The sequence below is a fragment of the Oncorhynchus nerka genome, linkage group LG26 (genome assembly GCF_034236695.1).
Source record: "Oncorhynchus nerka isolate Pitt River linkage group LG26, Oner_Uvic_2.0, whole genome shotgun sequence".
In the NCBI taxonomy this organism is placed as follows: domain Eukaryota; kingdom Metazoa; phylum Chordata; class Actinopteri; order Salmoniformes; family Salmonidae; genus Oncorhynchus; species Oncorhynchus nerka.
Window position 1 is genome coordinate 22,914,347 of NC_088421.1, and position 24,812 is coordinate 22,939,158.

A 24,812-nucleotide genomic window follows, 5' to 3' on the forward strand; every position below is an offset into this window, starting at 1 on the left:
ATGGCCCCCAATCCCTACCCAGCAATCCCTACCCAGCAGTCCCTACCCAGCGGTCCCTACCTTGCGGTCCCAACCCAGCGGTCCCTACCCAGTGGTCCCTACCCAGTGGTCCCTACCCAGTGGTCCCTACCCAGTGGTCCCTACCCACCCAGCGGTCCCTACCCAGCGGTCCCTACCCAGCGGTCCCTACCCAGCGGTCTCTACCCAGCGGTCCCTACCCAGTGGTCCCTACCCAGCGGTCCCTACCCAGCGGTCCCTACCCAGCGGTCCCTACCCAGCGCCAGCGGTCCCTACCCAGCGGTCCCTACCCAGCGGTCCCTACCCAGTGGTCCCTACCCAGTGGTCCCTACCCAGCGGTCCCTACCCAGTGGTCCCTACCCAGCGGTCCCTACCCAGCGGTCCCTACCCAGCGGTCTAGTAGAGCCGACCACTGTCACTCCCAAAGTACCTTTCATTAACACAAGAAGGTAACCCATCTATGGCTCCCAGTCTCTACCCAGACTCCCCTGCTGTAAGGGGCATAGACATGAGCACATCCCCCAGGGGAAATTCCACTATTTCTAATGATGTCAACTCAATGGATTATGGTATTCATTTGATATCATTAACCATTGTCATTCTCCCCAACTATTATTCAATTATTAATGCCAGTCATCATGGCCCCAGAAGGGCCGACACCCAGGCCTAGGCTGGACACTCAATCAAACCAATCACAGCTAATTATATCTGCTCTGTCATCAGTGGCAGACGGCTTAGCAGCTCTGCTGAGAATGGGTCAGTCAGTGCTCATCCAATATCCAGACTCTGGTTATTAAGATTGAAGGGATGCCAGATCATGCAAAAGGAAACCTAGATCTTTGTTCTTCCCTCCTGTGGTTAGGACAATGTATAGGCACATGAGGGGACAATGTATAGACACATGTGTGGACAAACGCTGATATGTGTGACATGATAACAGAGGCTGTAATGCCATGCGGTTCATCACACTGCATTATTCAGGGCCAGCCCTAGGTTGTTCCCACAAATTCAGCCTATCAGAGCTGATCAGCAAGTCTCTCCAGCATGCTAGCAGTCAACTTCAACCTCCATCCTGTCGACACCAGCAAGTTGGGCTGCTATCAATCAATGACAATCCCAGCCTACATAGAGATCAGTCAACTTCTTGCCCTATTGAGAATAGTGCCAGTCTCATCTATATCCCCCTATTTTCTTTTAAAAGAGGGGGATATTTTCTTTTAAAAAGTCAAAAGTTTCTCTCTCTCTCTCTCTCTCACACACACACAACCACATCCACCCACACACATACACACAACCAAATGTATACAGTAAAATACACACATCTTACTGTGGTATTGTCTCTCTAACATAACATTCCAAAATGGTGAACAGAACTGTGCAGATTGACAATGCTCAAGTCTGAAAGCACTTGATTCAGGTGACAAGAGCCCTGAGAGGTTAAGGCATTATCTCCCAGTCCCAGACAGCTTTGCTCTTGGCAAGGTGTGCAGGTGTAATCTCCCCTGTTCCTGTTTGCTTGTTTTCATCTGCCTCATCAGTTAGTTATGCAGTGATGTGACTCTGAAATGAAAGTGCAGGCTGGCCTGATTTCTCATATGACTGAGATCTCCCATCCCACACTTAATTTGTGACAACAACAAAGTTATGACTCTCAGCTTGGTTTTGGCAGTTCAAATTACTCTGTCAACTGGGCATAGATGACCTGTCCGCTCTTCTCTTCATTAGGGGCAAACAGCCAACCAGGGGCTTGTGTGGAATCTGTGGGCTTGCTAACACAGTGATGTTCCTTTATTCTTTACTGTATAACTAAAATCTAGCAAGCTATATATTAAAATCTAGTTAGCTCTATATTAAAATCAAGTGAGCTCAATATTAAAATCTAGTGAGCTCTACATTAAAATCTAGTTTGCTCCATATCAAAATCTAGTGAGATCTATATTAAAATCGAGTGATCTCTATATTAAAATCAAGTGAGCTCAATATTAAAATCTAGTGAGCTCTACATTAAAATCTAGTTTGCTCCATATCAAAATCTAGTGAGATCTATATTAAAATCGAGTGATCTCTATATTAAAATCTAGTGAGCTCTATATTAAAATCTAGTGATCTCTATATTAAAATCGAGTGATCTCTATATTAAAATCTAGTGAGATCTATATTAAAATCGAGTGATCTCTATATTAAAATCTAGTGAGATCTATATTAAAATCGAGTGATCTCTATATTAAAATCAAGTGAGCTCAATATTAAAATCTAGTGAGCTCTACATTAAAATCTAGTTTGCTCCATATCAAAATCTAGTGAGATCTATATTAGTGAAAGTTCAATATTCAAGTCTGATTCAAATCTCTATATTAAAATCTAGTGAGCTCTATGATCTCTATATTAAAATCTAGTCTGAGCTCTATATTAAAATCTAGTTTGCTCCATATTAAAATAGCAATCTGTATATTAAAATCTAGTGAGCTCTATATTAAAATCTAGTGAGCTCTATATTAAAATCTAGTGAGCTCTATATTAAAATCTAGTGAGCTCTATATTAAAATCTAGTGAGATCTATATTTCTATAGTTTTCTATAAAAATCTAGCTGAGCCCTATATAAAATAGTAAGCTCTATATTAAAATCTAGCATCTCTATATTAAAATCTAGAGAGCTATATTAAAATCTAGTGAGCTCTATATTCAAATCTGCAAGCTCTATATTCAAATCTGGTGAGTTCTATATTAAAATTGATTGAGCTCTATATCAAAATCTAGTGAGCTCTATATCAAATCTAGTGAAGCCTATTAAAATCTAGAGCTCTATATTAAAATCAATCTGTATATTCAAATTAGTGAGCTCTATAGTAAAATCTAGTGAGATCTATATTAAAATCTAGTGAGCTCTATATTAAAATCTAGTGAGCTCTATATTAAAAAGTGAATCTCTATATTAAAATCTAGTGAGTGAGCTCTATATTCAAAATTCAAATCTAGCTGAGCCCTATATTAAATATAGCAATCTATATTAAAATCTAGTGAGCTCTATATTAAAATCTAGTGAGCTCTATATTAAAATCTAGTGATCTCTATATTAAAATCTAGTGAGCTCTATATTAAAATATATTCAAATCTAATTAAAATCTAGCCGATCTCTATATTAAAATCTGAGCTCTATTTTAAAATCTATAGTTTTCTATAAAATCTATATTAAAATCTAGCTCTATATTAAAATCTAGCAATCTGCTCTATTAAAATCTGAGCACTATATTAAAATCTAGTGAGATCTATATTAAAATCTAGTGAGATCTATTTTAAAATCTAGTGAGCTATGTATCTCTAGTGAGATTTTATTAAAATCTAGTAAATCTCTATATTAAAATCTAGCAAGCTCTATATTAAAATCTAGTGAGCTCTATATTAAAACTGTACTGAGATCTATAGCTCTAAAATCTAGTGAGCTATTAAAATCTAGTGAGCTCTATATTAAATTCTAGCTCAAGCTCTAAATGTATATTAAAATCTAGATGATCTCTATATCTAAAATATCTAGTGAGCTCTAAATATATGAGCTCTATATTAAAATCTAGTGAGCTCGATATCAAAATATATCAAGTTCAATATTAAAATCTAAGCTCTATATACAAATTTTGTGAGCTCTATATTAAAGTCTAAACTCTATATTAATGTCTAGTGAGCTCTATATTGAGCTCTATATTAAAATCTAGTGAGCTCTATAATGAAATCTTCTGCTCAGTCTGTATTAAAATCTAGCAAACTATATATTAAAATCTAAAGCTCTATATTAAAATCTAGCAATCCGTATATTAAAATCTAGTGACCTCTACTGTAAAATCTATTTGAGCCCTATAATAAAATCTAGCGACCTCTATATTAAAATCTAGCGAGCCTCTATTTTAAAATCTAGCAAGCTCTATATTAAAAATATCTACATTGAGTGAGCTCTATATTAAAATCTGAGCTCTATATTAAAATATTGAGCTCTATATCAAAATCTAGTGAGCTCTATATTAAAGTCTAGTGAGTTCTATATTAAAAATTGAGCTCTATATTGGAATCTAGTGAGCTCTATATCAAAATCTTGTGAAATTAACATCTAGCAAGCTCTATATTAAAATCAAGTGAGCTCAATATTAAAATCTAGTGAGCTCTACATTAAAATCTAGTTTGCTCCATATCAAAATCTAGTAGAGATCTATATTAAAATCGAGTGATCTCTATATTAAAATCTAGTGAGCTCTATATTAAAATCTAGTGAGCTCTATATTAAAATCTAGTGAGCTAGTTTGCTCCATATTAAAAATGATCTCTATATTAAAATCTAGTGAGCTCTATATTAAAATCTAGTGAGCTCTATATTAAAATCTAGTGAGCTCTATATTAAAATCTAGTGAGCTCTATATTAAAATCGAGTGATCTCTATATTAAAATCTAGTGAGCTCTATATTAAAATCTAGTGAGCTCTATATTAAAATCTAGTGAGCTCTATATTAAAATCGAAAGTGATCTCTATATTAAAATCTAGTGAGATCTATATTAGTGATCTCTATATTAAAATCGAGTGATCTCTATATTAAAATCTAGTGAGCTCTATATTAAAATGAGTGATCTCTATATTAAAATCTAGTGAGATCTATATTAAAATCGAAAGTGATCTCTATATTAAAATCGAGTGATCTCTATATTAAAATCTAGTGAGCTCTATATTAAAATCTAGTGAGCTCTATATTAAAATCTAGTTTGCTCTATATTAAAATCAGTGATCTCTATATTAAAATCTAGTGAGCTCTATATTAAAATCTAGTGAGCTCTATATTAAAATCTAGTGAGCTCTATATTAAAAAAGCTCTAGTGATCTCTATATTAAAATCTAGTGAGCTCTATATTAAAATCTGAGCTCAATATTAAAATCTATTGAGCTCTACATTAAAATCTACCAAGCTATATATTAAAATCTACCAAGCTATATATTAAATTCTACCAAGCTATATATTAAAATCTAGAGAGCACTATATTCAAATCTAGCGAGCTCTATATACATATCTAGTGAGCTCTATAATAAAATCTTGTGAACTCTATTCAAATCTAGCAAGCTCTATATTCAAATCTATATTCAAATCTAGCAATCTGTATATTAAAATCTAGTGAGCTCTATATTAAAATCTAGCGAGCTCATTCAAATTTAGTGAGCACTATATTAAAATCTACTGAGATCTATATTACAATCTAGTGAGCTCTATATTAAAATCTAGTGAGCTCTATATCAAAATCTAGTGAGCTCTATATCAAAATAAAGTTCAATATTCAAGTCTAGCGAGTTCAATATTCAAATCTAGCTGAGCTCTATATCAAAATCTAGTGAGCTCTATAATCAAATCTTGTGAACGCTATAATACAATCTTGTAAAGTCTGTATTAAAATCTAGCAAGTTCTATATTAAAATCTATATTCAAATCTAGCTGAGCCCTATATTAAATATAGCAATCTGTATATTAAAATCTAGTGAGCTCTATCGTAAAATCTAGCTGAGCCCTATATTAAAATCTAGCTGAGCCCTATATTAAAATCTAGCGATCTCTATTTTAAAATCTAGTGAGATCTATATTAAAATCTAGTGAGTTTTCTATAAAAATCTAGCTGAGCCCTATATAAAAATCTAGTAAGCTCTATATTAAAATCTAGCAGCTCTATATAAAATAGAGAGCTCCATATTAAAATATATCAAGTTCAATATTCAAATCTTGTGAGCTCTATATTCAAATCTAGCAAGCTCTATATTCAAATCTAGTGAGTTCTATATTAAAAAATCTCAAAATCTAGTGAGCTCTATAATCAAAAATCTGCATTAAAATCTAGCACGCTCTATATTCAAATCTATATTCAAATCTAGCTGAGCCCTATATTAAATATAGCAATCTGTATATTAAAATCTAGTGAGCTCTATAGTAAAATCTAGTGAGATCTATATTAAAATCTACTGAGCTCTATATAAAAATCTACCGAGCTCCATATTAAAATCTAGCGAGCTCCATATTCAAATCTACCGAGCTTCATATTTAAATCGAGTGAGCTCTATATTCAAATCTATATTCAAATCTAGCTGAGCCCTATATTAAATATAGCAATCTGTATATTAAAATCTAGTGAGCTCTATAGTCAAATCTAGCTGAGCCCTATATTAAAATCTAGCGATCTCTATTTTAAAATCTAGCGATCTCTATATTAAAATCTAGTGAGATCTACATAAAAATCTAGTAAAAATTAAAATATAGAGCTCTATATTCAAATCTATATTAAAATCTAGCCGAGCCCTATATTAAAATCTAGCGATCTCTATTTTAAAATCTATCAAGCTCTATATTCAAATCTATATTAAAATCTAGCTGAGCCCTATATTAAAATCTAGCAATCTGTACATTAAAATCTAGTGAGCACTATATTAAAATCTAGTGAGATCTATATTAAAATCTAGTGAGATCTATTTTAAAATCTAGTGAGCTATGTATCAAAATCTAGTGAGATTTTAATTAAAATCTAGTAAACTCTATATTAAAATCTAGCAAGCTCTATATTAAAATCTAGCGAGCTCTATATTAAAACGTACTGAGATCTATATTAAAATCTAGTGAGCTCTATAATAAAATCTAGTGAGCTCTGTATTAAAATCTAGCAAGCTCTATATTTAAATGTATATTAAAATCTAGATGAGTGTCATGTTAAAATCTAGCAATCTGTATATTAAAATCTAGTGAGCTCTATATTAATATCTAGCGAGCTCTATATTCAAATTTAGTGAGCTCTATATTAAAGTCTAGTGAGCTCTATATTAAAATCTAGTGAGCTCGATATCAAAATATATCAAGTTCAATATTAAAATCTAGTGAGCTCTATATACAAATTTTGTGAGCTCTATATTAAAGTCTAGTGAACTCTATATTAATGTCTAGTGAGCTCTATATTGAAGTCTAGTGAGCTCTACATCAAAATCTAGTGAGCTCTATAATGAAATCTTCTGAAGTCTGTATTAAAATCTAGCAAACTATATATTCAAATCTAGCTGGGCCCTATATTAAAATCTAGCAATCCGTATATTAAAATCTAGTGACCTCTACTGTAAAATCTATTTGAGCCCTATAATAAAATCTAGCGACCTCTATATTAAAATCTAGCGACCTCTATTTTAAAATCTAGCAAGCTCTATATTAAAATATAGTGCTCTACATTGAAATCTAGTGAGCTCTATATTAAAACTTGTGAGATTTATATTAAAAGCTTGTGAGCTCTATATTAAAATATTGCGAGCTCTATATCAACATCTAGTGAGCTCTATATTAAAGTCTAGTGAGTTCTATATTAAAATCTATTGAGCTCTATATTGGAATCTAGTGAGCTCTATATCAAAATCTTGTGAACTCTGTATTAACATCTAGCAAGCTCTATATTCAAATCTATATTAAAATCTAGCTGAGCCCTATATTAAAATCTATTAAAATCTAGCAAGCTCGATATTAAAATCTAGCGAGCTCTACATTAAAATCTAGCGAGCTCTACATTAAAATCTAGTGAGCTCTATATTCAAATCTAGTGAGCTCTATATTAAAATCTAGTGAGCTCTATATTAAAATCTATTGAGCTCTATATTGGAATCTAGTGAGCTCTATATCAAAATCTTGTGAACTCTGTATTAAAAAGCAAGCTCTATATTCAAATCTATATTCAAATCTAGCTGAGCCCTATATTAAAATCTAGCAAGCTCTATTTCAAAATCTAGCAAGCTCCATATTAAAATCTAGCAAGCTCTACATTAAAATCTAGCGAGCTCTACATTAAAATCCAGTGAGCTCTATATTAAAATCTAGTGAGCTCTATATTAAAATCTAGTGAGATCTTATTAAAATCTAGTGAGATCTATATTAAAATCTAGCGAGCTCTACATTAAAATCTAGTGAGCTCTACATTAAAATCTAGTGAGCTCTATATTAAAATCTAGTGAGCTCTATATTAAAATCTAGTGAGCTCTATATTAAAATCTATTGAGCTCTATATTGGAATCTAGTGAGCTCTATATCAAAATCTTGTGAACTCTGTATTAAAATCTAGCAAGCTCTATATTCAAATCTATATTAAAATCTAGCTGAGCCCTATATTAAAATCTAGCAATCTGTACATTAAAATCTAGTGAGCACTATATTAAAATCTAGTGAGATCTATATTAAAATCTAGTGAGATCTATTTTAAAATCTAGTGAGCTATGTATCAAAATCTAGTGAGATTTTAATTAAAATCTAGTAAACTCTATATTAAAATCTAGCAAGCTCTATATTAAAATCTAGCGAGCTCTATATTAAAACGTACTGAGATCTATATTAAAATCTAGTGAGCTCTATAATAAAATCTAGTGAGCTCTGTATTAAAATCTAGCAAGCTCTATATTTAAATGTATATTAAAATCTAGATGAGTGTCATGTTAAAATCTAGCAATCTGTATATTAAAATCTAGTGAGCTCTATATTAATATCTAGCGAGCTCTATATTCAAATTTAGTGAGCTCTATATTAAAGTCTAGTGAGCTCTATATTAAAATCTAGTGAGCTCGATATCAAAATATATCAAGTTCAATATTAAAATCTAGTGAGCTCTATATACAAATTTTGTGAGCTCTATATTAAAGTCTAGTGAACTCTATATTAATGTCTAGTGAGCTCTATATTGAATCTAAAATCAAAATCTAGTGAGCTCTATAATGAAATCTTCTGAAGTCTGTATTAAAATCTAGCAAACTATATATTCAAATCTAGCTGGGCCCTATATTAAAATCTAGCAATCCGTATATTAAAATCTAGTGACCTCTACTGTAAAATCTATTTGAGCCCTATAATAAAATCTAGCGACCTCTATATTAAAATCTAGCAACCTCTATTTTAAAATCTAGCAAGCTCTATATTAAAATATAGTGCTCTACATTGAAATCTAGTGAGCTCTATATTAAAACTTGTGAGATTTATATTAAAAGCTTGTGAGCTCTATATTAAAATATTGCGAGCTCTATATCAAAATCTAGTGAGCTCTATATTAAAGTCTAGTGAGTTCTATATTAAAATCTATTGAGCTCTATATTGGAATCTAGTGAGCTCTATATCAAAATCTTGTGAACTCTGTATTAACATCTAGCAAGCTCTATATTAAAATCAAGTGAGCTCAATATTAAAATCTAGTGAGCTCTACATTAAAATCTAGTTTGCTCCATATCAAAATCTAGTGAGATCTATATTAAAATCGAGTGATCTCTATATTAAAATCTAGTGAGCTCTATATTAAAATCTAGTGAGCTCTATATTAAAATCGAGTGAGCTCTATATTAAAATCTAGTTTGCTCCATATTAAAATCGAGTGATCTCTATATTAAAATCTAGTGAGCTCTATATTAAAATCTAGTGAGCTCTATATTAAAATCTAGTGAGCTCTATATTAAAATCTAGTGAGCTCTATATTAAAATCGAGTGATCTCTATATTAAAATCTAGTGAGCTCTATATTAAAATCTAGTGAGCTCTATATTAAAATCTAGTGAGCTCTATATTAAAATCGAGTGATCTCTATATTAAAATCTAGTGAGATCTATATTAAAATCGAGTGATCTCTATATTAAAATCGAGTGATCTCTATATTAAAATCTAGTGAGCTCTATATTAAAATCGAGTGATCTCTATATTAAAATCTAGTGAGATCTATATTAAAATCGAGTGATCTCTATATTAAAATCGAGTGATCTCTATATTAAAATCTAGTGAGCTCTATATTAAAATCTAGTGAGCTCTATATTAAAATCTAGTTTGCTCCATATTAAAATCGAGTGATCTCTATATTAAAATCTAGTGAGCTCTATATTAAAATCTAGTGAGCTCTATATTAAAATCTAGTGAGCTCTATATTAAAATCGAGTGAGCTCTATATTAAAATCGAGTGATCTCTATATTAAAATCTAGTGAGCTCTATATTAAAATCAAGTGAGCTCAATATTAAAATCGATTGAGCTCTACATTAAAATCTACCAAGCTATATATTAAAATCTACCAAGCTATATATTAAAATCTACCAAGCTATATATTAAAATCTAGAGAGCACTATATTCAAATCTAGCGAGCTCTATATACATATCTAGTGAGCTCTATAATAAAATCTTGTGAACTCTATTAAAATCTAGCAAGCTCTATATTCAAATCTATATTCAAATCTAGCAATCTGTATATTAAAATCTAGTGAGCTCTATATTAAAATCTAGCGAGCGCTACATTCAAATTTAGTGAGCACTATATTAAAATCTACTGAGATCTATATTACAATCTAGTGAGCTCTATATTAAAATCTAGTGAGCTCTATATCAAAATCTAGTGAGCTCTATATCAAAATATATCGAGTTCAATATTCAAGTCTAGCGAGTTCAATATTCAAATCTAGCTGAGCTCTATATCAAAATCTAGTGAGCTCTATAATCAAATCTTGTGAACGCTATAATACAATCTTGTAAAGTCTGTATTAAAATCTAGCAAGTTCTATATTAAAATCTATATTCAAATCTAGCTGAGCCCTATATTAAATATAGCAATCTGTATATTAAAATCTAGTGAGCTCTATCGTAAAATCTAGCTGAGCCCTATATTAAAATCTAGCGATCTCTATTTTAAAATCTAGCGATCTCTATATTATAATCTAGTGAGATCTATATTAAAATCTAGTGAGTTTTCTATAAAAATCTAGCTGAGCCCTATATAAAAATCTAGTAAGCTCTATATTAAAATCTAGCATGCTCTATATAAAATTCTAGAGAGCTCCATATTAAAATATATCAAGTTCAATATTCAAATCTTGTGAGCTCTATATTCAAATCTAGCAAGCTCTATATTCAAATCTAGTGAGTTCTATATTAAAATTGATTGAGCTCTATATCAAAATCTAGTGAGCTCTATAATCAAATCTTGTGAACTCTGCATTAAAATCTAGCACGCTCTATATTCAAATCTATATTCAAATCTAGCTGAGCCCTATATTAAATATAGCAATCTGTATATTAAAATCTAGTGAGCTCTATAGTAAAATCTAGTGAGATCTATATTAAAATCTACTGAGCTCTATATAAAAATCTACCGAGCTCCATATTAAAATCTAGCGAGCTCCATATTCAAATCTACCGAGCTTCATATTTAAATCGAGTGAGCTCTATATTCAAATCTATATTCAAATCTAGCTGAGCCCTATATTAAATATAGCAATCTGTATATTAAAATCTAGTGAGCTCTATAGTCAAATCTAGCTGAGCCCTATATTAAAATCTAGCGATCTCTATTTTAAAATCTAGCGATCTCTATATTAAAATCTAGTGAGATCTACATAAAAATCTAGTAAACTCTATATTAAAATATAGCGAGCTCTATATTCAAATCTATATTAAAATCTAGCCGAGCCCTATATTAAAATCTAGCGATCTCTATTTTAAAATCTAGCAAGCTCTATATTCAAATCTATATTAAAATCTAGCTGAGCCCTATATTAAAATCTAGCAATCTGTATATTAAAATCTAGTGAGCACTATACTAAAATCTAGTGAGATCTATATTAAAATCTAGTGAGATCTATTTTAAAATCTAGTGAGCTATGTATCAAAATCTAGTGAGATTTTAATTAAAATCTAGTAAACTCTATATTAAAATCTAGCAAGCTCTATATTAAAATCTAGCGAGCTCTATATTAAAACGTACTGAGATCTATATTAAAATCTTGTGAGCTCTAAATTAAAGTCTAGTGAGTTTATTATTAAAATCTAGTGAGCTCTATAATAAAATCTAGTGAGCTCTGTATTAAAATCTAGCAAGCTCTATATTTAAATGTATATTAAAATCTAGATGAGTGTCATGTTAAAATCTAGCAATCTGTATATTACAATCTAGTGAGCTCTATATTAATATCTAGCGAGCTCTATATTCAAATTTTGTGAGCTCTATATTAAAGTCTAGTGAGCTCTATATTAATGTCTAGTGAGCTCTATATTGAAGTATAGTGAGCTCTACATCAAAATCTAGTGAGCTCTATAATGAAATCTTCTGAAGTCTGTATTAAAATCTAGCAAACTATATATTCAAATCTAGCTGGGCCCTATATTAAAATCTAGCAATCCGTATATTAAAATCTAGTGACCTCTACTGTAAAATCTATTTGAGCCCTATAATAAAATCTAGCGACCTCTATATTAAAATCTAGCGACCTCTATTTTAAAATCTAGCAAGCTCTATATTAAAATCTAGTGCTCTACATTGAAATCTAGTGAGCTCTATATTAAAACTTGTGAGATTTATATTAAAAGCTTGTGAGCTCTATATTAAAATATTGCGAGCTCTATATCAAAATCTAGTGAGCTCTATATTAAAGTCTAGTGAGTTCTATATTAAAATCTATTGAGCTCTATATTGGAATCTAGTGAGCTCTATATCAAAATCTTGTGAACTCTGTATTAACATCTAGCAAGCTCTATATTCAAATCTATATTAAAATCTAGCTGAGCCCTATATTAAAATCTAGCAAGCTCTATATCAAAATCTAGCAAGCTCGATATTAAAATCTAGCGAGCTCTACATTAAAATCTAGCGAGCTCTACATTAAAATCTAGTGAGCTCTATATTCAAATCTAGTGAGCTCTATATTAAAATCTAGTGAGCTCTATATTAAAATCTATTGAGCTCTATATTGGAATCTAGTGAGCTCTATATCAAAATCTTGTGAACTCTGTATTAAAATCTAGCAAGCTCTATATTCAAATCTATATTCAAATCTAGCTGAGCCCTATATTAAAATCTAGCAAGCTCTATTTCAAAATCTAGCAAGCTCCATATTAAAATCTAGCAAGCTCTACATTAAAATCTAGCGAGCTCTACATTAAAATCCAGTGAGCTCTATATTAAAATCTAGTGAGCTCTATATTAAAATCTAGTGAGATCTTATTAAAATCTAGTGAGATCTATATTAAAATCTAGCGAGCTCTACATTAAAATCTAGTGAGCTCTACATTAAAATCTAGTGAGCTCTATATTAAAATCTAGTGAGCTCTATATTAAAATCTAGTGAGCTCTATATTAAAATCTAGCGAGATCTATATTAAAATCTAGCGAGATCTATATTAAAATCTAGCGATCTCTATATTAAAATCTAGCGAGATCTATATTAAAATCTAGTGAGATCTATATTAAAATCTAGTGAGCTCTAAATTAAAGTCTAGTGAGCTCTATATTAAAATCTAGTGAGATCTATATTAAAATCTAGTGAGATCTATATTAAAATCTAGTGAGATCTATATTAAAATCTAGTGAGATCTATTTTAAAAGCTAGCTGACTGGGACAAACAAAATTATGTCAATTCTGAGCAGTGCTCCTTAACAACCACAACTCAGTTTGGGTGAATGGGGTAAGAGTTCAAATTCATGGGATGTCCTACAGCAGGTCAACTATGTCTTGAATAAAATATTCCACTTGCACACTATTAAGTAATCTGAGTTAACCTTTCCTTGTGAATCATGACATTGTTTAATTTTAATAACACGCATATTAGGTAAAGAGGTGACAATGGCTGTGCACTGTCAAGACTCAAAAGGATTATGGGGCAGCCTGGGCCACAGCTACATGACAAATCCCTAACAGTTCCAAGGCCTTTACTAATTCAGTGTAGCAGGCTTCTGGATTTACTTGGAGTGTAAAGCCCGGGGAAATTATGTCTAAACCCTTCAATCCATAGAGGACAATGCTTAATAAATAATGTTCTTGTTTACCTCTGACTGTCCACCACTTGCTATTGGTCACCTTTTGACCCAGTCTGGTTTTAATCCATTTCAATTAATCTCAAGGACATTTTTAGGGAATATCTTTGGTAGGGGGATGGGAGGGAAGGAATGAATGAAGGAAGGGAAAGAACCACTTGTGTGTGTTTGAAGAGCTAGATTTATCCTTGTCTTTACAGCTACGAGATGTCTTGATCTTTTTAAAACCCTGCCCTTGGCTAAAAGGACTTGTCTCTAATGTGATATTTAAAGTGACATTCTTCTCCTCCTCCCAGGGCCACTCTGTGACTTGTACTGGTCCTATGAGTGGAGAGGAGAGGGATGTGCACTTCGATTACCCACACAGCTCCACCTCACATGTACTAACAGGCCCTGTTTGATCTGAGCACTTTAAACATCTGCTATAAGAGAAACATTAAAAACTTAACGTCATCTTAAATGTTTACATCTGTAGTTACAAGCCAAATGGTTAAGAATAAGCACAGAGGCTTGTAGTTATAATGGCATACATCACAGTCATTCACTGAGCAATTAAGAGTGAAGCAGTGATACACTAGGTACTAGCAAGCATCACATCTGACATGGTGCCAATGTTTAATGAAAACAATTTCCACTATCTCCACAGATGTAAGAGCAGTGAGACTGGTTTATGGGACTGGGTCTATGTTTAAGACCAGCAGTGGATGAGGTTTGGACGATTGAGTGGACCAGAGATGAGTGTAAAGTCAGACACATGTAGAATGTTTTATTTTTTATGTTTGTTTTGGTCACTACTTGTGGTTTCTTGGGGAATGTATTCTCTCTACAGTTGTGTATTTATTGGTTTATTAACTTGTTCTGTACGTTGCTCTCTATTTCATCTATTTAACCCTTAAGTCCAACTCCACAATTAAATAACTTTTCATTCTCAGAATGGCAGCTTTTCCCCAGTCATATCTCAAACTGAAATGCCTCTGAGCACTGCTCCAAAATTAGCTTGGGGCTGAAATCCAACTTCAGCCATCCACCACCAGCTGAGGCAGAACTGGCCCAGGACCAGTGCTCGAAGGGCCTCTTTTAAAGCACTCTCCTCTCCCCATTCTAGCCTAACCACCTATCGCACAACACACTTCACCCCCAATCTAATCCTGCCCAGTGCTCCACTTTGCCCCCTAACGCCCCATTAATAACTTAGCCCCTATCATAAACTCACGAAATCAAACTGTGCCCACTGACTGCTGTGCCAGGCAGCAATCTCATTCTGCCAGACTGCCCACCCAAAACACACTACTGCACATCAGCATTTCAATCCGCTCGTAACCGTATCGTTGTGTTGCAGATAGAGGCGGTAGATCTTCATTCATCAACCCTAATCTATCTGCTCCTTGTTCTCAATCAGAGGGGCTCCTCTGTGGGCCACAGTTATAGTGTCTTAACCTGCATGCCTCAGTCATGTGCCGCGCACGGTGCCTCCGCATTATTCACACTATTTGGGGACAGTAATCATTGTCAATAGAGAATAACCAAACGAAACAGATGACCGCAAATAATGTGGCTTAATTAGTACCCACTGTGCACACACTGGTTGACTCAACGTTGCTTCCACGTTATTTCAGTGAAATTACGTTGAACCAACGTGGAATAGACGTCTGTACCCAGTGGGTATAGCCTAATAACTTTTTCTCAGAACTATTTGCCTATTGAATAGGAAATATTTAATAAGCCACACATTCGGCTACTCAGCAGAACTGTGAAATACGAGCCATAACAATACAATTATTTAAATTATAGGCAATTTTATTTTATTTTAATTAGGCTACTGTCCTGTGCATTTATCAATTGTTATCAATGCCATTTGCCAAAGACACGACACCAATGTCAGAAACAGGCAATTTAACGAGACGCGCATATGTTTTCTTATGAATTAAGTATGAAGTACACGAATCACTTGACTTTCCTGTTTCATTCGTACGCACTCTCATCAAATTAAATGTATCGTCTCGCCACAATTCATGGTTAAAGGCGCCGAAACCCCTGACATTTCAGGACGATAATGTAGGCTATCCGCTTGTTTCTTTCCAGAAACATGGTTGATATTCCGTCCTATCAACTCTGAAACGCGGTCCTTATTAAAGCAATAGCCTTAACATTTATCCGTTTACTGTGCACGCTCAGACGAACGAGCGCACAAACCCACACATACAGACACCACCGCATTCATTTCGTTAACGACAACCGCAAATGAAATATATTGGAACAGCGACAACTATTCAGCAGATAAAGAATAGGCTGGTCATACCCCAACGCCGCCTTATGGAAGCTGAGAATCCAAAGTCAAACCACGGGATTTGTTTAACATGCGATACACGAATAACGTCCCTTATACTCTGATACCATTTAATGAATCTTACCTTTCTTTTTAATATATTCCTTAAACTGCAGATGCGTAGCCTATAGTCAACGTCTTCTCTCCCCTCTCCCTCTCTCACTCTCGTCCTTTCTCTCGCTCTCCAACCCGCCCCCTCTCTCTCTCTCTCTCTCTCTCTCTCTCTCTCTCTCTCTCTCTCTCTCTCTCAAATTGATTCACCCTTTTTCGGCGCTTGTACCACAGTGCCGTGTTTTCCCGACCTAAGAAAGCAGAGCCCGTTCATTTTACATGGCCAGATGGAAAAATACAACCACCGAAAGTGGGTGATGGAAAAATCATGACGAAACATAGGCCTAGTAAACTATTTCGTGTAAATACGAATCGTTGAGGATAAATATAGACATCTAATAGAAACATGTCCGTTTCTCCAGGCATGCGTAGGCCACTAATAAACACGCGCGCACGGCTGGAAGGGATGAGAATTTACAACAAACGACAACAGAAAATGAACCTTCTCCCATAGATTGAGACCAGTCTGGTTGAATAGGATTATTTTCCCTGGTCTCGGAGTCAGGACAGGCAGGACGATTAATAACTTAAATAACTTAATAAGTCTTTCTTGTTATATATATATTTCTATATATTTTTTTATATATATATATTTCTTATACAATTAAGTACTGCACCTCTCTTGTGTAGATGCACCTTGACATTCCCTGTATCCAACGCGTAGGTGTTTACTACTGTCCGTATTGCGCTTGGGTGGTGCACATCCCACTCCTCTCATTGCGATGTAACGAGAACGCAATGACTTTTGCTATATAGATTCATACACCAGCAGCGTCCTAAACACGTTGTTGTTGTACTAAATAGTTTAGTTTCTCAAAGTTGGGGCAACAATATCAATCCCCATAATTAAATGAATGCCAAAGTTGTTGCGCAAATGAATGTCACACACTCCAAGACGCAACAAATTGAGTATTTGAAAAGGTGGCCATATTACCCAAGCTTTAGGGTGCAGGTGTGTGAAGGTGAACACACATTTGTCACATGTCACAAATAGCAGATCATGCCAGACACATATTCTCACTGCTTCACTGGGTTTAATGGATGACCGGTTCTGATGTGGCAGGGCCTGCAAACTATTACAGACTACAAAAGGAAGCACAACCAAGAGCTGCCCAGTGACAGAGCCTACCAGACAAGCTAAATAACTTCTATGCTTGCTTCCAGGCAAGTAACACTGAAACATGCATAAGAGCATCAGCTGTTCCTGAGGACTGTGCAATCACTATTGTTTTCCACACTGCCCTTTGGACAAAAGGAACACCTATTCATTGATTACAGCTCAGCGTTCAACATCATAGTGCCATCAAAGCTCTTCACTAAGCTAAGGTCCCTGGAACTAAACATCTCTGAAACTGGATCTTGGACTTCCTGACGGGCCACCCGCAGGTGGTAAGGGTAGGTAACAACACATCCGCCACGCTGATCCTCAACACGGGGGCCCCTCAGGGGTCCGTGCTCAGTCCCCTCCTGGACTCCCTGTTCACTCATGACTGCACGGCCAGGCACAACTCCAACACCATCATTAAGTTTGCTGATGACACAACAGTGGTAGGCCTAATCACAGACAACGATGAGACAGCCTATAGGGAGGAGGTCAGAGACCTGACTGTGTGGTGCAAGGACAACAACCTCTCCATCAACATGATCAAGACAAAGGAGATGATTGTGGACTACAGGAAAAGGAGAACCGAGCAGTCCCCCATTCTCATCAACGGGGTTGTAGTGGAGCAGGTTGAGAGCTTCAAGTTCCTTGGCGTCCACATCACCAACAAACTAACATGGTCCAAGCACACCAAGACAGCCGTGAAGAGGGCACGACAAAACCTATCCCCCTCAGGAGACTGAAAAGATTTGGCATGGGTCCTCCGATCCTCAAAAGGTTTTACACCTGCACCATCGAGAGCATCCTGATGGGTTGCATCACTGCCTGGTATGGCAACTGCTTCGCCTCCAACCGCAAGGCACTACAGTGGGTAGTGCGTACGGCCTAGTACATCACCGGGGCCAAGCTTCCTGCCATCCAGGACCTCTATACCAGGCGGTGTCAGAGGAAGACCATAGAAATTGTCAAAGACTCCAGCCACCCTAGTCATAGACTGTTCTCTCTGCTACCGCATCGCAAGCGGTACCGGAGCGCCAAGTCTAGGTCCAAGAGGCTCCTAAATAGCTTCTACCCCCAAGCCATGAGACTCCTGAACAGCTAATCAAATGGCTACCCAGACTATTTGCATTGCCCTCTCCACTGGAATGCTGCTGCTACTGTCTGTTATATCTGTGCATAGTCACTTTAATAACTCTACCTACATGTACAACATATTACCTCAATTACCTTGATACCAGTGAACCCACACATTGACTCTGTAACGGGACCCACTGTATATAGCCCTGCTATTGTTATTTACTGCTGCTCTTTAATCATTTGTTATTCTTATCTCTTACTTTCTTTTTGTATTTTCTTAAAACTGAATTGTTGGTTAAGTGCTTGTAAGTAAGCATTTCACTGTAAGGTCTACTACAACTGTTGTATTGTGCGCATGTGACAAATACAATTTACTTTGATTTGATTTAGATCGAAAAGCGTGTGCTGTTGTGAACGGTGGAGGCTGCTAAGGGGAGGACGGCTATAGTAATGGCTGGAATGGAGTCAATGGAATGGTATCCAACGCATGGTTTCCATGTGGTTGATACCACTCCATTGACTCCATTCCAGCCATTATTATGAGCCGTCCTCCCCTCAGCAGCCTCCAGTGAAATACATATAATCCTGACAGAAAGCTGATGAAGATAAATGTGCATCTGTGTGTTTTTACTTGTTACTCTGCAAGTTATGCTCAGGGTTTGAAGTTGAGTAGGTAGAGATAGAGAGAGGGGGGGAGAGAGAGAGGGAGGGAGAGGGGAAGAGAAGGTGGGAGAGGGAGGGGGAGAGGGAGAGAGAGAGGGAGGGAGGGAGAAGGGAAGAGAAGGTGGGAAAGGGAGGGAGAGAGGGAGAGAGATAGAGTGAAAGGGATATATAGGATATATATAGAGAGAGCATATGAGTGTGTGTATGAGAGAGAGAGAAAGTGAGGGGGATAGAGAGAAAAATAGTGTTTGGGTGTATGTGTGTGTGAGAGAGAGGAGGGGATAGAGAGATTGGGAGAGAGAGAACGAGTGTGTGTGAGAGAGAGAGACGGATAGAGAGAGTGTGTGTGTGAGAGGGGGAAGGTAGAGATGCACGTGTGCTTTTATTAGGGAACGTTCTCTGCTATTTGGCTCTGACAGGTTCCCTTGGCAACGATCAAGCACATACAGTACCTAGAGCCCCACCCCCCAGCACACACATTCACTTATTGCTATGAATCTTTCAGAGCGGGTCTGTGTTCTCTCCATTTAGTATGATTTCTCTCAAATATGAGATCAATATTGTGATACTCATGGATGGGAGGGGGCATGTCAGTGGGAGACAGCGATTGGGGGACAGAGAGGAAGGAGAGGTGAATGCAATGAGAGACTGTGTCTATGCAATAGAGAGAGAGAGAGGGAGAGAAGGGGGACAGGGGATAATCAGATGGGCGATTAGTGGTGAATTGATAACGTTCTATATTCAGACATGGTGAATCAGTCTTTTTCACAGCCACTCTTCTCTCTCTTTCTCTGACACACACACACACTGAACAGAACTTCTGTTTGTGCGAACGCAGCCTGCTTCACCGTCATGTCCTATCTCCCTATACCTTCCTTGCCATTCCATGTGAGTAACGGACCATTTCATGAAAGTCAGTATGTTACATGTGATTGGGGCTCCCTCTAAGGTCTGTGTTTGGAATGGTGCCCACTTAATACCCCCATTATGGACATGGCCTAAGCTGCCCCCCAACCCCTTACCCCCCACCGTCTCTCTTCCGTTTACCCCACCAGTCCCACTCGCTGCAGTACACAATAGAGCACTCACTCCACTGACATATCTATACGATTAGCTTTTTTTTCTCCCTCTTCCTCTCCTTCCTGTCCCCTACCCCCTCCATCTCTCTCTGCAGTAACGGTGTGCCATTGTTCACAGCCTATAGATGCCCCCTGGAATTCCATACCAATGTGCAGTGCTTTTGCATTGCATCGCTCTCCCCTCCTCCTCCTCCTCCCCTCCCCTGCATGCCTCCCTCCATCCCTTTCTCTATTAAATTTCCAGTCACACAACAGTGCAGTGGATATCCCCCCCTCTCTCTCTCTAACTCACACACACCACATCCCTCCCTCCTCCTCTCCCTCTTCTTCTCTCTCTCTCACACAGAGCTGTTGTCTGTCTGCCTGGATCTCTATCACTGCCTCTTGATATTGACTGTTCTTTCTCCACTTTGAACCTCTCAATCTCTCTCACCCTTGATATAGACCGCTCTCTTTTCACCTCCAATCTCTTCATCTCTCCACCCTCATCATTTAAAAGAGCCACACACACGTCCACTCCTCCATCCAACTCTCTCTTTCTCCCTCCCCGTTTGTGTCCCTGTACCGCAGTGTCTGCTCAGGCTGTATGATCAGGAGTGACCCCCTCTCTCCGGCGCTGGGTTCTGTTCTGGCCGTCAGGGCAGCCTATAAATGACTGATTGAGTGGACACCAGGGACTGTAGGGTATGAAGTGAGCCAGACACACCGGCCGAGCGGGAGGCACCCCGTTTCTCTCCTCAGTAGCTCAGAGCTGAACTCTCTGCATCATCTGGAGGCCTTGGGAGACCTTTGGTCTTTATCTGATAGGTTAACAGCATGGACCCCAGCAGTAGACAACAACCTGTGATACATACTAAATTCAACATTCATCTCTTGTGAGTAGCCAGGCTAGGATCCATCCATGCTCTGAAGCTTAGCTTTACACTCTGAAAGAGGAGCTGCACTCTGACACAGAGTTAACCAAGCCTGCATCTTCACCACTGTGTCGATAGACCTCCTCCATCACAAACATCATCTGGCACCCCACATCCATTAGGCAGCATTGACTTCCACCACCAGGCCCAGTGTACCTTGACCACCAGTTCCAGTGTAGGTCCACGACCAGGCCCAGTGTAGCTACACCACCAGGCCCAGTGTACCTTGACCACCAGGCCCAGTGTAGGTCCACCACCAGGCCCAGTGTAGCTCCACTACCAGGCCCAGTGTACCTTGACCACCAGGCCCTAAAAGGTAAAGACCAATCCAATTTAAGGCATGATATGATCCCCTCTCCAGGCTAAATGTAGCTGTACCAGAAGGCAGTAAAAACACATCCACTCACCGCTAGACCTGATAACACTCTTCCTCTCCTCCAGCATGCCATAAAACAAACTCTGCCCCCAGGCCCATAAACCCCATCAGGCCCAACACTACTTCTGCCCCCAGGCCCATAAACCCCATCAGGCCCAACACTACTTCTGCCCCCAGGCCCATAAACCCCATCAGGCCCAACACTACTTCTGCCCCCAGGCCCATAAACCCCATCAGGCCCAACACTACTTGCCCCCAGGCCCATAAACCCCATCAGGCCCAACACCCCAGGCCCATAAAAACCCCATCAGGCCCAACACTACTTCTGCCCCCAGGCCCATAAACCCCATCAGGCCCAACACTACTTCTGCCCCCAGGCCCATAAACCCCATCAGGCCCAACACTACTTCTGCCCCCAGGCCCATAAACCCCATCAGGCCCAACACTACTTCTGCCCCCAGGCCCATAAACCCCATCAGGCCCAACACTACTTCTGCCCCCAGGCCCATAAACCCCATCAGGCCCAACACTACTTCTGCCCCAGGCCCATAAACCCCCAGGCCCAACACTACTTCTAAACCTACTTAAGCCCCATCAGGCCCAACACTACTTCTGCCCCCAGGCCCATAAACCCCATCAGGCCCAACACTACTTCTGCCCCCAGGCCCATAAACCCCATCAGGCCCAACACTACTTCTGCCCCCAGGCCCACTAAACCCCATCAGGCCCAACACTACTTTGCCTGGCCCATAAACCCCATCAGGCCCAACACTACTTCTGCCCCCCCCAGGCCCATAAACCCCATCAGGCCCAACACTACTTCTGCCCCCAGGCCCATAAACCCCATCAGGCCCAACACTACTTCTTAAACCCCATCAGGCCCAACACTACTTCCCCAGGCCCATAAACCCCATCAGGCCCAACACTACTTCTGCCCCCAGGCCCATAAAAAATCAGGCCCCCATGCCCCCAGGCCCATAAACCCCAACACACTACTTCTGCCCCCCAGGCCCATAAACCCCATCAGGCCCAACACTACTTCTGCCCCCAGGCCCATAAACCCCATCAGGCCCAACACTACTTCTGCCCCCAGGCCCATAAACCCCATCAGGCCCAACACTACTTCTGCCCCCAGGCCCATAAACCCCATCAGGCCCAACACTACTTCTGCAGGCCCCCAGGCCCATAAACCCCATCAGGCCCAACACTACTTCTGCCTGCCCAGGCCCATAAACCCCATCAGGCAACCTACTTCTAAGGCCCATAAACCCCATCAGGCCCAACACTACTTCTGCCCCCAGGCCCATAAACCCCATCAGGCCCAACACTACTTCTGCCCCCAGGCCCATAAACCCCATCAGGCCCAACACTACTTCTGCCACTAGGCCAATAAACTCCATCTCCAGGCCCTATAAACACCCAGGCTCACACATTTGCCCACTGTCCCCTTGACAACCAGACCACAGCTAGAAAAACAGCGTCAACAATCCCATTCGATAACATAGGAAAAAGAGCCTGTCACATCTGCTCTATCAACTCAATATATATCACAACAAAATCATACTTTACTTTTAGTCTCATGCGTACTATTCAGCTACTTCCCTGCTCATATGGTAGAAGCAACATTTCAGAGACGTGTAGCTGGCATTAAAGGACACGCAGTGATGTCGAAATAGAGAGATTAACTCAGCCCATTAGAAAGACAGAAGAGAAAGGGAGAAAGAGAGAGAATGTCAGCTCACAGGGTCGACCAGTGATGGAAGGAGGGAGGCAGATGAGAGATGAACGCCAGCCACTGGGGGACTAGTCAGTGTCTCTGTCTTTCCGTCTGTGTGAGTACGTGAGGGAGAGGTGGAGAAAAAAAGCTTGGAAACAAGAACCCAGTGTCATGGTATCTAAGCAACCATCTCAGTCTCCCTGGTGACAGGGACTGACATCACTTCCCGTCTGTGCATCTGCACAGGGCTAACAATGTGTTGGTCTGTGGGGTAATAAGGTTCAAGTGTACATAATGTTTCGTTTTGCAGCATGTGTATACAGCTCACTGGACTGTGTGCAGTTAGTACAGGTGTCTGTGTATAAGACACGCTACAGGATTTATCGGCAACAATATTTAATGGACGAGTTGAGTTATGCGAGTGTCTGCAATGTGCATGTGTGTTTAGTCTGTTTTTAGCCGTGTGAAGCTCATTTTGGGCACATATGTGGACACTGCCATGTGCGCATGCGGTCAGCCTGATTGTGCATTATGCCAGGGAAAACATGGCCAAGCGACGCCATCTGGTATAACTACTTGGCACAGGAGGCCTCGGTATGGTTCCACAACATATTGGAGTAGTTAGAATTAACACTGACACCATTTGGCAGAAACACACTTTAAACTATATATCGGTGTGTTTATTTTAGTCATTCGCACACACTGCTGTAGTGTTAATACACACATTCAGACAGACTACTGTCAGAAAAAGTTGGATAACAGGCATTCAGGCACAGATCAATCTATGTCAGGGCTCTCTAACCCTGTTCCTGGAGAGCTACAGTCTTGCAAGTTTTTGCTCCAGCTAATTATTAGAATCAGGTGCGCTAGATTAGGACTGTAGAGAAAATCTACAGGACAGTAGCTCTCCAGGAACAGGACTGTAGTGAAAACCTACAGGACGGTAGCTCTCCAGGAACAGGACTGTAGTGAAAACCTACAGGACAGTAGCTCTCCAGGAACAGGACTGTAGTGAAAACCTACAGGACAGTAGCTCTCCAGGAACAGGACTGTAGTGAAAACCTACAGGACAGTAGCTCTCCAGGAACAGGACTGTAGTGAAAACCTACAGGACAGTAGCTCTCCAGGAACAGGACTGTAGTGAAAACCTACAGGACAGTAGCTCTCCAGGAACAGGACTGTAGTGAAAATCTACAGGACAGTAGCTCTCCAGGAACAGGACTGTAGTGAAAATCTACAGGACAGTAGCTCTCCAGGAACAGGACTGTAGTGAAAACCTACAGGACGGTAGCTCTCCAGGAACAGGACTGTAGTGAAAATCTACAGGACAGTAGCTCTCCAGGAACAGGACTGTAGTGAAAACCTACAGGACAGTAGCTCTCCAGGAACAGGACTGTAGTGAAAACCTACAGGACAGTCGCTCTCCAGGAACAGGACTGTAGTGAAAACCTACAGGACGGTAGCTCTCCAGGAACAGGACTGTAGTGAAAACCTACAGGACAGTAGCTCTCCAGGAACAGGACTGTAGTGAAAACCTACAGGACGGTAGCTCTCCAGGAACAGGGTTGGAGAGCCCTGGTCTATGTGTATACTCACTTTTAAAAAGGACTCTTACACATCGGTTGGC

General features: G+C 38.4%; 2 protein-coding genes across 2 annotated transcripts in view; one reads left to right on the plus strand and one right to left on the minus strand.

Moving 5' to 3' along the window:
* The window catches only part of LOC115122272 (leucine-rich repeat-containing protein 4B-like), a 48,671-nt gene extending 32,361 nt beyond the window's left edge, over window positions 1-16,310 (minus strand). Inside the window, exon 1 of the mRNA XM_065010268.1 lies at window positions 16,232-16,310. The gene's annotated coding sequence lies outside the window, so the exon portion shown is untranslated. The remainder of the gene's footprint in view (window positions 1-16,231) is intronic.
* On the plus strand, window positions 1-22,853 carry LOC135564863 (proline-rich protein 2-like). The gene is made up of 3 exons (XM_065010940.1): window positions 1-444; window positions 21,780-22,028; window positions 22,368-22,853. Exons 1-3 carry the CDS (start codon window positions 1-3, stop codon window positions 22,851-22,853), a joined length of 1,179 nt encoding a protein of 392 aa, XP_064867012.1.
* The last annotated feature ends 1,959 nt before the right edge of the window (window positions 22,854-24,812 follow it).

Bases quoted from the DNA above. Each gene is read 5' to 3' on its own strand.
- LOC135564863 (XM_065010940.1), top strand. From the start codon at position 1: ATGGCCCCCAATCCCTACCCAGCAATCCCTACCCAGCAGTCCCTACCC. The intron at 445-21,779 runs GTACCTTTCATT...AAACCCCATCAG, and splicing joins CGACCACTGTCACTCCCAAA to GCCCAACACTACTTCTGCCC. The intron at 22,029-22,367 runs GCCCAACACTAC...CTACTTCCCCAG, and splicing joins CCAGGCCCATAAACCCCCAG to GCCCATAAACCCCATCAGGC.